General features: G+C 40.7%; 1 protein-coding gene across 1 annotated transcript; it reads left to right on the forward strand.

Annotated features, from left to right (window-relative positions):
- The first annotated feature begins 307 nt into the window (after window positions 1-307).
- LOC139570941 (protein ZNF365-like) lies at window positions 308-3922 on the forward strand. The gene is made up of 5 exons (XM_071393292.1): window positions 308-768; window positions 1567-2343; window positions 2606-2777; window positions 3145-3188; window positions 3509-3922. The coding sequence occupies exons 1-5, from the start codon at window positions 746-748 to the stop codon at window positions 3687-3689; spliced, it is 1197 nt and encodes a 398-aa protein (XP_071249393.1). The 5' UTR covers window positions 308-745; the 3' UTR covers window positions 3690-3922.
- Window positions 3923-16238: the final 12316 nt, after the last annotated feature.

A 16238-nucleotide genomic window follows, 5' to 3' on the forward strand; every position in this document is an offset into this window, starting at 1 on the left:
GGTGACGGGGATTGCCCCAAGGGCATAAATCGAGGGTGTGTCTTTTATGAGTTTGAAACGCAGCCAGTGTGTGTGTGTGTGTTTGGAATGCAGCCAAAGTGTTTGTTCTCAAAGTTGCCGGGAAGTCACGTGTCCTACTCATATCAGTACACTTGTAACAACCTAAAGCGTTACGAAACTTCTATCCTTCCTTGGGGGGTAAAAAAAAAACGCCACCTGCTGGAGGGAGCCAGATTTTCTGTCGAGTTGGGCCACTTCCTTTGCCTCTTCCGCACTGTCTGAATCCAGAAAATTAAGGGTCGCTTCCGGACACGGTAGACTCCTCCTCACCATTATCTGAGATGCACATTGTGGAGTTCAATTAAAAAAATACGATTTTAACGGCCTGACAGTTAATAACATATAATTTCTTATTAATTTAGTTGGAAATTATGACTATTTTAAATTCCATTCAAAAATGTATTTGACGGCGAAGAATATTTATGCCATCATGTGCAACGCTTATTACAATGACCAATGAAGGCACTGTTCTGGTTCTAATTGGTAGACAGTAAACGCGATATTGTAGCTATTTTACTGAATTAGCAACATTCCATTGATATTTGGTTGCTCATCGTCACTAGCTTATACATAACCAGTCCCAGGTAGGCCTACAGTAGGGGAGGCTGTGTTCATTGCTCTCAGCTGACTAACATTTTCACAACCCTACGCAGGAAATCTGTGTGGGGAATTCTTGCTCTTTTGCATGACATCATCATGCAAATACAGGTAAACTATATATTTATGCGAGATTACCTGCATCAGTAGCTCGAAATAGATCATGGTGTAATATAAAACACCATGGAGCTGTGTATTGGCAGCAGCAGCCTGGCTAACTAGCTAGCTAACGTTAGTAGTGATGAGCCATGCATGGGGTAGGAAGAAATTCTACCAGCGTTAGCTAATAGTTAAGCCTTTTAAAAATGACCTGTTACATTTACGACAAGCTGTTAATATCGAGAGCCCTTATGTGCCATCGCTTAGCTAAATACTTTAATTGTATTTACATGACTCTGCCGTCAACCATATTGCCATATTCATCTATTGTTTGCTGGTTGTTGATAAGGATTTGCAGGCCACTTCGTTTTACGAAGGTAGGCTTTTGCAACCTTAGTTGTCAGTTAGGTGACAGATTGAATAAATTAAACAGCCAATTGGATTTGATTTAAACAAATGTAGGCTTGATTTAATAGCCTATTGTTGAATATTACTTAATTGCAGTAATATAGCTGAGTGATTGATGTATGCATGAGATATCAGTCTTGTCATTTTATTATTTTTATTTTACCTTTATTTAACTAGGCAAGTCAGTTAAGAACAAATTCTTATTTTCAATGACAGCCTAGGAACAATGGGTTAACTGCCTTGTTCAGATTTTTACCTTGTCGGCTTGGGGATTTGATCTTGCAACCTTTCGGTTACTAGTCCAATGCTCTAACAACTAGGCTACCTGCTGTCGTAAGTTTACTGTATTTGGATTACGTATATCAGTCATATATCAGCTGACTGTAACCATTGTGTGTTTAGCTTCCAGGTTGTAGGTGAAATGCAGGCGAAGGTATGCGCCAGGAGGACCTCTCTCATCACTGAGAATGGGCAGGCTTGTGGGGCATCTGCGGACTCCCAGCTCCCATTTAGGTGCCCTCGGTGTGGGGAGTGTGAGAGGTTCCATAGCCTGGCCTCCTTGAGAGACCACCTGGAATATGGCCACAGCTACTACCACACCATGCACGAGCTGAGCCTCCCGACCCGCAGGGGGCACTCTCACCCAGAGAGAGTCCTGCATGTGCGCTCCCTGAGTGACACACGAGAGGTCACTAGCTGCATAGAGAGGTGTCGTACGCATAGTGTGGGGACGCAGGCAGCGGAGGAGATACAGACTGAGGAAGAGGAAGAAGAGGCCCGTAAAGATGATTTAAAATTCCACAAGTCCAGCCCTGGGAGAGATCATATCCCATTTCCATTTGACAACCCTCCAGACCCAGGCAGCGAGCCTGAGGCGGTGTCCCCAGAGTGGAGTGTCTGTGCTGGGGAGGTGTCGGTCCGGCGCAGGCTTGCCAAGGTCCTGCTGGCAGCGGACAGCACCATGCAGAGGAGGCTGCACAGGGTCAGCACGGAGCTGGCCCAGACGGACACAGAGCTGCTGTGTGAGCGTGCCCACTCCCAGCACCTGGCCCAGGAGAGGCAGGAGGTACAGGAGAGGGAGAGAGCGCTGAGCCACCAGGTGGACATGGCCGTGATGGTGATCGCCACACTAAAGGAGCAGCTGAACGAGTCAGAGTACGAGCTGGAGAGGAGAGAACAGTGAGTAGTGTCTGAGTCAGTAACTCAGTCTTAACATTTCCTTACGGTATTGTTAGTTAAAATCATAATCATGAGCTCAAGTGGCAGACAGTACACTAATCTGGTAACTCCTTAGATTGTTGCTGTTGCTAATGGAGTTTCTGTAATTTTTGCAGTAGCAATATTCTTTAGCATGTTACTAGATACTCCCCCCATTGTTCCCCCCTCAAGTCTTGAATTTGTATCTTAGTTTTGTTTCTTTTCTTTCCTTCTTTTTTTTCAGAGAAGTCATCACCATTCAGAATTTTCTGGAGGCTGCAGCCCAGCATGAGATATGTGGTAAAGTTCGGATCCAACGTTTCATTGAGAACCTGCTCAAACGCATCGCCCTGGCTGAGAGGCTACTGGAGTACTACCAGAGCTCACCCAGTCCACCAACCTACACCGATTACATGGTACTGTACAATATCAAGCCTGTTTCCTACTACTGACAGCAATGTGTTTACAATGACAGATTCCTTTTCAAAGTATTTTGTGGCAGCTGCTCTTACTTTTTTTTAGATGTCAACGGAAAGACGGTTAGGGAGAGAGTAGAGAATATCATAATTGTTACACATTTGAACCCTCGTGAGAACTGTTGATCGTAACTGGCCTCCCAGATTCAGTTGTGGAGTTGAGAGGAAGCCTATTCAGATATGTTTTCTTCCTCCGTATTTATCTAGAAAAGGGAAACATGATAACATTCCAGAACTGGATAATATCAGCGTTTGAGCTTTGGTGTAAACAGTATAAATACCTGACATCTTTTCATCTCCCCTGCAGCACCAGACAGCTGAAAATGGACCTCATAGAATAACCAAAAGCAGGCGAGTTTGTGAACTTCACTTTTTTACTGTTGATATACATGATCTACGTTTTCCATAGTTGGGGCCATGAGCTTTGGGCTGTGCCTTAGTGTCTCACTTTGATTACAATGCTGAGTTTCCAGTTTCAAAGGTTAGGACATGGTTACATATAAATTATACATAGGGATCCCTTGTCGCAAATGAGATTCTGTGTCCTCATTCATTAGTAATGATTCGGAGTTTTATCTTCTCTACTAATCCTGAGTCTGTCATCGTTACGTGCTGCCTGTTGAAGCATTGGTTTTGTGTCTGAGGTTTGTTGCACTGTCCCCTGATTCTAGGTCAGCAGGTTATCAGCTGTCACAGTCCTGTCCCCAGGAGGGTAGAATGCACCCCTCCCAGTTAGGACGGGCGTTCCCCAAAGGCCCTAGTGAGAGAGTGGGTAACTCTGGCTACTTCAGACCTGATCGCAGGGATGAAGCCTGGACCCAGCGCCGCAGATCAGCTGGATTTGAGGACTAGGTAACCTGACCAGGGCCCGACAAATGAATGTATATATGATATGTATTTACTGAATGTATAGATAATACTGAGCAGGGGATGCTTTATGGCCATGTGTACGCTAGTTTTTGCTCCATTCTGTCCTAGAAGTTGCTACTGTCCTAGTTTCAATTTTGGAAGTACTGTAGTAACTTGATGGAAATGTATTTCTGATCGTCATTGATGTTTTAATTAGTATTAAATCATACTATTTATGGGTGTAGATCTATTTTTTTTAAACTAGATAATGGAATTGTTAACTGCCCACACCAGTAGAAATCCACTTTTGAGGTGAAAGATGGCCAGAGCTTACCCAAGATGTTGCACAACAATTTAAGTCAATAAGTCATCATATTAGTCAAAGTACTATATATTTGGGCTTTAAGTGACAAATCCAAACTTCCCACTTCTTGCAAATCTGTGTGAATGTGGTATTTCTTCCTGTGATATGACATACAAATTATTTTCAGCCTATGTTTCAGGGCTGGGTTTTATTTGAATGTTACCACCCACCAGCATGGCATTGTTTAGAGCGTTGGCCAGAACCAAAATGTCGCTGGTTAGAATACCCGAGCCGGCCAGGTGAAAAACCTGTCTGTGCCCTTGAACAAGGCACTTTACCCTAATTTGCTCCAGGGGCACCGCACTACTTTGACTGACCCTGTAAAACAACACATTTCACTGCACCTATCTGGTGTATGTGACAATAAAAGCATATATTTTATTTTTATTAATCAGAAACAGCTGGAAAGTTATTCCTCTTTGTGACTGAGATGAGCCGAACAGTATTGTGTCCAATTGGCTGGCTGAGCCATTGAGCAAATTTAAATAGGGGGTTCAAACGTTTTTACACCTCCACTTTTTTTTATACCAGAAAACTATCATAATCCGTTGGATAATTCGTACATTTTCACTTTATTTAAATAAATTTTTTTGCTAGTCTGTATTTAAAATCGGACCATTTTATAAATGGTATAATTGCGTGAGATAATAGCATAGAAAACCACAATTGTCTATCCAGATAATGAAAAGGCACCCGCAAAATAAAATTAAAGGAATTTATAGTTTCATGTCATTTGCGGTGTGCATGATCATGGGTAAAGTCATTGTAGCCAATCACTTCACTTTATGAGCATGGGCTTACATGGCTTTGCTGTACTGAAGCCTGCTAGCAGCCTAAAGTACCTACTAAAGGTTGCACCGTGTCTATTACAATGTAGAAAAACGCATATCAGCTATCTTTCCATGTTTATACATATTACCAGAGCTTTGTCTTTCTAACTATTTCTATCGTGGATTCGCGGACGCAATTTATGGATGATGACAAAACTTTGGAGATAACAATAGATGATGAAGTCAAAAATAGGCCAGTGGTTTCCGTCTGTGGCGAAGTTTTCCATAAATCATTGCTTATGACAAATCCAGGTCCAGAACCAGCCATAGAGCCAGCTGGCTAATCTTTTGAATAGTTAAAAAATAGTTAATAGTAAAAAAATATATATATTTTGTCATTCTTCGGAGGAACCTAACGTGTATTTCCTTTCTAGGACAGGAGATTACATCGATATAGTGGCGGCAACTACCTTTGGGGGGGGGGTCCTTTAAACTCAAGGTCAAATGCAGCTGTTTTTTTATCTCTATCAAATCATCTATCAGTAACAATTAAGTACGTCAATGTGATTGTTTTCAATTTAAAATGGTAAAAAACAAACAAATTGCTTCTGAGCAAAAAGCCATTTTATAAGTAAGACTTTTGCTTAAACTGTCTGGTCTGAGTGAAGGACCTAATGAGAGAAGCCGAATGGAAGGGATATGTAACCTGAAAACTAGATGTTATTGGCAGAGAGGTTTGAAACTCTTTGTTATTGGTCTATTAACTTATACCGCCTGGTAGGCCAAACTCCACCCATGCAAAACGAGCTGAAAGTTCATGCGACCTTTTCAAACAGCTCTTTCATAATTTTCACAGTATTATTCCAATCTTGTAGTGTGTGTGAGAGAGATATACTACCTTCCTCTGGGGGGGGGGGGGGAACTGTCTCAAATCAGAATAGAAAGAGGAGTGGAAGGCCCCGGTGCACAACTGAGCAAGAGGACAAGTACATTAGAGTGTCTACTTTGAGAAACAGACGCCTCACAAGTCCTCAACTGGCAGCTTCATTAGATAGTACCCGCAAAACACCAGTCTCAACGTCGGAGAGGCAACTCCGGGATGCTGGCCTTCTAGGCAGAGTTACAAAGAAAAAGCCATATCTCAGACTGGCCAATAAAAATAAAAGATTAAGATGGGCAAAAGAACACAGACACTGGACAGAGGAACTCTGCCTAGAAGGCCAGCATCCCGGAGTCGCCTTTTCACTGTTGACGTTGAGACTGGTGTTTAGCGGGTACTATTTAATGAAGCTGCCAGTTGAGGACTTGTGAGGCGTCTGTTTCTCAAGCTAGACACTCTAATGTACTTGTCCTCTTGCTCAGTTGTGCACCGGGGCCTCCCACTTCTTTCTATTCTGGTTATAGCCAGTTTGCGCTGTCCTGTGCAGGGAGTAGTACACAGCGTTGTACCAGATCTTCAGTTTCTTGGCAATTTCTCGCATGGAATAGAACAAGAATAGACTGACGAGTTTCCAAAAACAAAAAAAAAGTTTTGTTTCTGGCCATTTTGAGCATGTAATCGAACCCATAAATGCTGATGCTCCAGATACTCAACTAGTCTAAAGAAGGCCAGTCTTATTGCTTCTTTAATATGGACAACAGTTTTCAGCTGTGTTAACATAATTGCAAATGGGTTTTCTAATGATCAATTAGCCTTTTAAAATTATAAACTTGGATTAGCTAACACAATGTGCCATTGGAAATGTGCCATTGGAACACAGGAGTGATGGTTGCTGATAATGGGCCTCTGTACGCCTATGTAAATATTCCATAAAAAATCTGCCGTTTCCAGCTACAATAGTCATTTACAACATTAACAATGTCTACACTGTATTTCTGATCAATTTGATGTTATTTTAATGGACAAAAAATGTGCTTTTCTTTAAAAAGTAAGGACATTTCTAAGTGACCCCAAACTTATGTGTGTATATATATATATATATTTGACTGCACTGCCTCTAGGAGCGCAAAACAGCTAATACAAAGCTAAGTGTTTTATTCCAGCCCTAGTATACAGGTCTATATTGCGCTTCTGCACATAATCATAATACTAGTGTAATTTAATTATTAACAATTCATATACAGTAGGCCTAGCTTTGCAAAAACTGAGGAACAGTAGTGATTTGCAATAGAAATCTATGAAATAAAAACATTCTGGTATCCTGAGCATGCAGCTGTATCTGTCAAGCACATAGCCTGAAGCTGTGGTCATCAAGAACAGGCTGATCATGCTTGCTATGTCATATTTCATAACGGGCTTTAAGGTTCCATGTCACATTCCTCTTTTTTAATGTACAGAGATGCATACTTTGAATCAAAGGCCCGTGATTTTTAACCAAAACACGTAATTTTTTTCTAGGCCTAACAAGCACAGATAACAGATATGTCCTTTCATTTAAATGTATGTGTGACGGGTCATCCTTTCTCTGGTAAAAAGAAATGGAAACTAGGTGAATGTAGCGAAACGTGGGGGTAAATTTGAATGAAATCGTGCATCCTTATTTGCTGTGATGTTGTATCTATGTTTACAAGTCAATGCACTCCATCAAACCATGAGAATGTATTCGAATGGAAATCAATATAAAACAAATGTCTCTTTTGGTATTTGTTGTAATTGTATGTTTTGTTATTGGTGTTGATTGATATTTTGTATAGAGCTACTGTATGTCTCAAAGTGAAATGTAGTTTTATGAAATTAAGGCAATGTAGCAAACACATGAATATACCCAATCTTTTTATAGTTATTTATTTACATGGTGCTGCTGTGTAGACCAGGGTTGAAGTCAATTACAAGTTAAAATTCAGGAAAATAATTGGATTTCTAAAGCAGAACTCCTGAATTGACTGAAGTTTAAATAGAATTGTCACCAACCCTTATGTAGACCAAGTCCTCTTCTGGCATTGATATTGAATGTTGAACAATACTGTGCTTTGTGGCTAAGTATAACTTTTTATTTGGTTATTTTTCTGACATTTCATGATTTCATAAACTGTGACACGACAGCCTTTCTCACGGGAAGTTTTCATGGATCATGGGGATGTCGATGGGACAAGATCAAAGCCTAATATGTTAATTGTCTACAGTTGTGGCCAAAAGTTTTGAGAATGACACAAATATTAATTTTCAAAGCCTGCTGCCTCAGTTTGTATGATGGCAATTTGCATATACTCCAGAATTTTATGAAGAGTGATCAGATGAATTGCAATTAATTGCAAAGTCCCTCTTTGCCATGCAAATGAACTGAATCCCCCAAAAACATTTCCACTGCATTTCAGCCCTGCCACAAAAGGACCAGCTGACATCATGTCAGTGATTCTCTCGTTAACACAGGTGTGAGTGTTGACGAGGACAAGGCTGGAGATCACTCTGTCATGCTGATTGAGTTCGAATAATAGACTGGAAACTTCAAAAGGAGGGTGGTGCTTGGAATCATTGTTCTTCCTCTGTCAACCATGCTTACCTGCAAGGAAACACGTGCCGTCATCATTGCTTTGCACAAAAAGGGCTTCACAGGCAAGAATATTGCTGCCAGTAAGATTGCACCTAAATCAACCATTTATCGCATCATCAAGAACTTCAAGGAGAGCGGTTCAATTGTTGTGAAGAAGGCTTCAGGGCGCCCAAGATGGCCCTGGCGCTTGCTGGACTATCTCCTAAAGTTGATTCAGCTGCGGCATCGGGGCACCACCAGTACAGAGCTTGCTCAGGAATGGCAGCAGGCAGGTGTGAGTGCATCTGCACGCACAGTGAGGCGAAGACCTTTGGAGGATGGCCTGGTGTCAAGAAGGGCAGTAAAATAAGTCACTTCTCTCCAGGAAAAACATCAGGGACAGACTGATATTCTGCAAAAGGTACAAGGATTGAACTGCTGAGAACTGGGGTAAAGTCATTTTCTCTGATGAATCCCCTTTCCGATTGTTTGGTGCACCCGGAAAAAAAGCTTGTCCGGAGAAGACAAGGTGAGCGCTACCATCAGTCCTGTGTCATGCCAACAGTAAAGCATCCTGAAACCATGTGTGGAGTTGCTTCTCAGCCAAGGGAGTGGGCTCACTCACAATTTTGCCTAAGAACACAGCCATGAATAAAGAATGGTACCAACACATCCTCCGAGATCAACTTCTCCCAACCATCCAGGAACAGTTTGGTGACAAACAATGCATTTTACAGCATGATGGAGCACCTTGCCATAAGGCAAAAGTGATAACAAAGTGGCTCGGGGAACAAAACATCGATATTTTGGGTCCATGGCCAGGAAATTCCCCAGACCTTAATCCCATTGAGAACTTTGGTGAATCCTCAAGAGGCGGGTGGACAAACAAAAACCCACAAACTCCAAGCATTGATTATGCAAGAATGGGCTGCCATCAGTCAGGATGTGGCCCAGAAGTTAATTGACAGCATGCCAGGGCGGATTGCAGAGGTCTTAAAAAAGAAGGGTCAACACTGCAAATATTCACTCTTTGCATCAACTTTGTGTAATTGTCAATAAAAGCCTTTGACACTTATGAAATGCTTGTAGTTATACTTCAGTATTCCATAGTAACATCTGACAAAAATATCTAAAGACACTGAAGCAGCAAACTTGGTGGAAATTAATATTTGGGTCATTCTCAACTTTTGGCCACGACTGTACAATGCATAGAGGGCCCTGTTACCAAAAGTGGTTAACGGAATGCTTATACAGTACTTTGAATCAGATTTTAATGATTTTATGTGTGTGCTTCAAGTACGTTTTTGTCGCAGGTATTCAGTTCACTACCTTTGTCTGTCTTTGCATTGTGAAAGTAATTGGACTTAGATGCATGAGGTGCATAGCTTTTGTGAGAGCATGCTCCTTTTATATAGCAAATACAACGTGTTAAAATGATGTAACTTGTAGTTTTGTAGCGGAGCGAGGTATATTTTAATGGTATCAGAGTTGCATAATTGAGCAAAAGAGCACTTTGGGGCTTATGGGTTTCGTCAGGACGTTGTTAACACTGGACAATCAGAAAGAGAGAGGAGGATTAAGGTGTTGATGTGACCAGAGATAAAGTTAATTATGTGTTACTCTTATATCTACAAGTTTAGTCTCCCTGGTTTATGTTTGTAGGTGGGGTTTATTTGCAAGAATAACCTCTTGTTTTGTGCCTTCACTTGAAACACTGTAGTCTGTATAACACTGTGCAAAATGCAATACTGTGAACAATTATACTACTTTTGTTTAAACTTGCTGGCCTGTGTGACATGAAGAGTAAAGAACAAAATACAAAAAATCTAATTTTTGTTTTATTATTGATATTCCTGATGTGAAAATAATAACCTATGTGCATGGAGAGAACAACAGTATTTTGTTGTTTTTGTAGTGTGTATTTATTGCTGTCTTTTCAGTCATCTTTTGTGACATTTAGAGACTCGAGCATTATTGATGGTTGTATATTAAGCTACTTCCTACTGTACTTCAAACACCATATTACTCTACATCAGTGAAATACTTAACTTAAAGTTTGATTATTCACAGATGTGTATAGTGGACATTAAAATCCTTAATCTGTCATGCATATTTGTGAGTAGGGTTGACAATGGAGAGGACAGGCTTGTCTTTTTGAGAAGAATGGGTTGCTCTCATCTCACTAACAGTGCGTCACAGTTCTGTTCATTTGACGTCAGCCCTTTATCTAGTGCCCTTTCATATCCTGTGAGTAGTTGGAGCTTTGGTCAACCACTACTTGACCAAAGGTAGTGAGTTGTCACTAACTTATTTAATAATTAATTAAAAACATGAAATTAATGTATTAGACCTTGATGTCAATTTATCAGAACTTATTTGGGAATATATAATACTGTAGCCTATAACACACACGTGCCACAGAAAAGTGCAATACTCACTGATGGCCACTCAGTGTCTCCCCTGCTACAGTTATAATAATGTGTCACTATTTGGATAGACCGGATTTTCCATCTGTAGATGCTCTATATAGTTTGTTGATAGTATGACCATCTGTTGATAAGCAACTGCTTGCTAGGAGTAGGTTTATAATAATAGTTAGGGTAAGGGTTAGGTTTAGGTTTAGGGTTAGAGATAGTTACACTGAACAAAAAATATAAACAACATGCAACAATTTCAAAGATTTTACTGAGTTACAGTTCATGTAAGGAAATCAGTCTGTTGAAATTATTTCATTAGGCCTTAATCTATGGATTTTACATGACTGGGAGTACAGATATGCATCTTTCTTTTTGACGGTATGGGTGTGGATCAGAAAATCTGTCTGTATCTGGTGTGACCACCAGCGCGCCTCAAGCAGCGCGCCACATCTCTTTCGCTATAGAGTTAATCAGGCTGTTGATTGTGGCCTATGGAATGTTATCCCACTCCTTTTCAATGGCTGTGCGAAGTTGCTGGATATTTTCGGGAAGTGGAACACGCTGTTGTACACGTCAATCCAGAGCATCCCAAACGTGCTCAATGGGTAGCATGTCTGAGTATGCAGGCCATGGAAGAACTGGGAAATGTTCAGCTTCCAGGAATTGTGTACAGATCTTTAAGACATGGGGCTGTGCATTATCATGTTGAAACATGAGGTGATAGCGGTGAATAAAAGGCATGACAATGGGCCTCAAGATCTCGTTACCGTATCTATGTGCATTCAAATTGCTATCGATAAAATGCAATTGTGTTCATTGTCCGTAGCTTATGCCTGTCCATACCTTAACTCCACCTCCACCATGGGGCACTCTGTTCACAACGTTGACATTTCATTTCTGGGACATCAGCAAACCGCTCGCCACACGACGCCATACACCTACTTGTTGTGTGTATGTACTGACATGTATGTGTAACTGATAGATGCACACACACACACTACATGTTAATGTTTTTAAATGTATGTAAATTGCCTTTTGACTGTAATGTCTTTTTTGTTATGCGTCGGACACCAGTAAGACTAGCTGTCGCCATTGGCGTCAGCTAATGGGGATCCTAATGAATCAAATCATACCATCATCTGCCAGGTATAATTGAAACCGGGAGTCATCTGTGAAGAGCACACTTCTCCAGTGCCCATTGAAGGTGAGAATTTGCCCACTGAAGTCAGTTACGACGCCAAACTGCAATCAGGTCAAGACCCTGATGAGGATGACTAGCATGCAGATAAGCTTCCCTGAGATAGTTACTGGCAGTTTGTGTAGAAATTCTTAGGTTGTGTAAACCCACAGTTTCATCAGCTGTACGGGTGGCTGGTCTCAGACGATCACGCAAGTGAAGAAGCTGGATGTGGAGGTCCTGGGATGGTGTGGTTACACGCGGTCTGCGGTTGTGAGGCCTGTTGGATGTACTGCCAAATAAACATTAAATTCTCTGGCAACAGCTCTGGTGGACATTCCTGCAGTCAGCATGCCAATTGCACACTCCCTCAAAACTTTAGACAATTGTGGCATTGTGTTGTGTGACAAAACTGCACGTTTTAGATGGGCCTTTAATTGTCCCCAGCACAAGATGCACCTGTGTAATGATCATGCTGTTTAATCAGTTTCTTGATATGCCACAACTGTCAGGTGGATTAATTATCTTGGCAAAGGGGAAATGCTCACGAACAGGGATGTAAACAGAAATAAGCTTTTTGTGTGTATAGGAACATTTCTGGGATCTTTTATTTTAGCTCTTGAAACATGGGACCAACACTTTACATGTTGCATTTATATTTTTGTTAAGTGTAGTTGAAATGTTACCGATAGTCCATCTAGATGCTCTACAGACTATCCAAATAAAGAGTTGCTGACTGTAAAAAAAAAAATAACAAAAATAATATATGAAAAATATATCCATCCCCCATAAAATAATACAACATGCACTGTAGTTGTTGCACTGTTATTGCAATACTGCCAACATTGCCAGAACATAGTCAGACAGGATGCATGGTAGACAAGTCCTTTGTAGACTTTTACTATTTGATTCATTTCTGTCGACACTGTCTCCAAATGTACCCTTGAATTCTGTATAATTGTTGATCCATTCACAAAACTGCATTTTGAATGAGACTCTTATGAGGGGCTGCCTTATACCTCTGGGGAGCAAAGGTTGTCAAGTTCAAACATATCATAATTAACGAAAGTGTTGTGGATGGATTAGGGCTGTCCCGACAAAAAAAAAAATCTTGGTCGACCAAGAGTCCGACCAATTCGATTTAAAAAAGTATATTTTTCCATATATAGAAACACCCTATGTGTTTTAATAAAATCAACTATATGTAGGCTACTGAGCTTGTCTGATGCTTTAAGCACACCGTGATTCAATAATTAAAACACACAATTGACTCAAGAGGGAGCTAGAAATCAAGATAGCCTAACTGGAAGACAAAAACCTGTTCCTGACCCTCCTCTCGCTGCCACCTGCTGCTGGCCTTCACAGATTCTGTCATTATGCTCCCGAAGTTGCCGGTAATAGGCTACATCAGGGGTTGGCAAACATTTTCCATTTGGAGTGCCAATTTATCTTACAATTTCTACCGATCTGTGTGCCAGTTATGATTTTCATATGCACATTTTTATTTTCTAATCAAGTCTTCATATCTCAAAATCATTGTCATGCGATTAATAAAAATTATATCTAAATGAAAATTATACAAATCTAAAAGTAACTTCTATTGCCATCGCCAACTAGTCAATATAGCCTACATAAAGCCAACAAATAAAAACATTGCAGCCTGCAGGTAGAAAATATCCTGCTGCAGGTGAGCTCTGGACAGACACAGCTGTATTTGCGCAAGGGATAAGAAGTAATCAGGTAGGCCTATTTTATGATGTTTCCACCAGATCAGCGCATTACATTTTATTTCCTTTCATGCCAAGTGGTTATCAAACGGAGAGAGCTGGAAAGATTTTTCAAATAGGCTACATTGAGGAACGATTGTCATTCTCAATGGATGTAAAAACAGACTTTGTTTACTTGCTGTTTGATTTGATTTGTTTGAGGTGAGGGAAAAAATGACTTTGAGAAGCTCCACAGCTCATTAGTGGTGTTGAGTTAAGATAATCAGAAATACTATCAGATCCCCAAATGGGCACATTTATAAGCCTACAATTGCGCGCAGGCCAGGAAGCCTAGACCTACTTCTATGCATAATCAGGTGTGCCTCCTTACTCAACATTGACATGACCGCTCCAAATAAAACACAATTAATAAATTGACAACTCGTAAATGGAATGAAATAAACCCGAACTTGTTTCGCACAAGTGTAGCCTAGGTTGTGAGCTCTGCAAACAACGTGTCCACTCCGACAATAAGAACTGTAAAACACTGTAATAATAACATATTGAATTCATTAATAACAGAAATTACGGCAGCCAAACAAACATTGTAGATGAGAAATTATGTGAATTAACAGTAAATATACTACTGGTGATAATGGTGTGCCATCCCCGTGGCCTCCGCAATGGATTAGTCCACTGAGACAGACGTCAATCAAGATGTGCCATAAAACATTTATTTTTTTGCAACTGCTCAATTAAAAAATGATCGGTCGACCAACAGCCTATTGACCAAACAATCGACCAGTCGACTAAATGGGGTCAGCCCTAGGATGGATCATGGTAAAGATAAAGAAAGTTTGCAATTGTTCAGGCAGGAGGTTTAGAGTGAGGTCTTTCAAATCTGTGTGGATTGCTGTAGGCTTGCTGTAGAATAAATGAATGATATTATCATCCTAGACTTCCACACTGGATTTCTCATTGAAATCTACTGTTTGGAAAATGACATCTCAAAACAGGCTGATTCTCAACAAAATACACAACACTGATCTCGTAGAGACGAGCAATAATGGCACTGTGTTATCATTAAAAGGATGTGGACATTTGTTAATAGTTGCATCATGGATGCAGTTGCTTCTTGGCTGATGTCAATATTTCCCTATGCATCGGGTGGCTGATTATTTACCAAACACCAGTGATGCCACAATGCAAATTTTTGTATAATGCCCCCCCCCCACACACCCATTCACACACACACCACACACACAAATGATGTACCAACACATTGGCTAACTGTAACTAATAATAACATTCCCAATGATAAATAATGTTGATTGACAGGAATAAGATATAAATAGGTTATGTTTCTGCAGATTGCTTGACAAAAGTAAGTTGATTGTGTGGTGCCATATTATATGACCATTTATCACTGGACCTTTACAGTCTTGTATACCATATGCCTGCTGTTGACATCAACTCTACTCCGCTTGATACATTCTACAGGGACTTGAATTGTGTACATGTCCCGTCTCCCCTGCGACTCTTGTAGTCCATTTGGAAGTGATAATCCAAACATCCTCCACTCTGCTTTAGAATCCTCATCTTTGATATAGACAACACCTCATCATACATTATGATTTACAAAGCTTCATTACAATGTAATAATACTGCATGTAGCATGTTTTATCTTTCCTTGAGAAGATGAACAAATCTCAACAGGTTGACCTGAATTTGGGTGCCCAGCCACATAACTATTTAAATCAGTATCTCTTTGGCTCTGTATTGATCATTTTATCTATACTGTATGGCTCCTTGAATATAGCATTCATAAAGCCACCTTGGTTAAGATATTAAATATCTGTTAAATCATAACTTTTCACCCAGCACCACAAACTCAAACTGACAATATGAAATCTAGCATATGAAGTCAGTGGGCCCAGGCCTGGCCAGAGAGAATGTTTGAAGATTTCTCTGCCAGAGATAATAAACTACTCAAAGGAGAAACAGGGCCCATTATCAACAGATCCCAAGTCCTCTGAGTCCCCTGTTCACAGTGCAGGGACCCTATGTCGATAGGAAACAAGCAGAGAGGATGGGCTGTTAGTGGATGGGGGCCATGAGGCCCTGCACTTGCAAGCCAATGCCTAAGCTCACTCTTCTCCCCGCCACCTTCTCTCTATCCCTCTTCCTCTTTTTATCCCTGAAAGGCCAGCTTGACTCAAAGGCTCCAGCCAGAACCTTTGTTTTCCTTGGAAGCTGTGTAAATACATTAAGTGGCTTTATGAAACCAGTGGGCTAGATTCTTAAACTTGAAACGACATCAGTGATGCCAAATATGACTTTTTTTTATGTTTCTCTGTTGACAGAATGATATGCATGCAACATTTTGGCACCCTTTACCCTAGAATATTTTGTTATCAATTAGTTGTTTTTAATTTGGTATATCTACAATTGATACACTCCATATAAAGTGTGGTGACAGGAGACAGAAAACCGATGTTACTCTAGTTGGGAGGACCAATTGTTTAGTAATAAAGATTGTGGCTATAGCTAGCCGTTAGCCACTCCTTATGGATCCCTAGGGATAAGATAGCATGTGGGGGGACTGTACAACAGCCTTGCTTCCTGCAAATACCCAGCGGAGTGTCGGG

The sequence above is a fragment of the Salvelinus alpinus genome, chromosome 3, assembly GCF_045679555.1.
Source record: "Salvelinus alpinus chromosome 3, SLU_Salpinus.1, whole genome shotgun sequence".
NCBI lineage: Eukaryota > Metazoa > Chordata > Actinopteri > Salmoniformes > Salmonidae > Salvelinus > Salvelinus alpinus.

Bases quoted from the DNA above. Each gene is read 5' to 3' on its own strand.
- LOC139570941 (XM_071393292.1), top strand. From the start codon at position 746: ATGACATCATCATGCAAATACAG. The intron at 769-1,566 runs GTAAACTATATA...TTGTGTGTTTAG, and splicing joins ACATCATCATGCAAATACAG to CTTCCAGGTTGTAGGTGAAA. The intron at 2,344-2,605 runs GTGAGTAGTGTC...CTTTTTTTTCAG, and splicing joins GAGCTGGAGAGGAGAGAACA to AGAAGTCATCACCATTCAGA.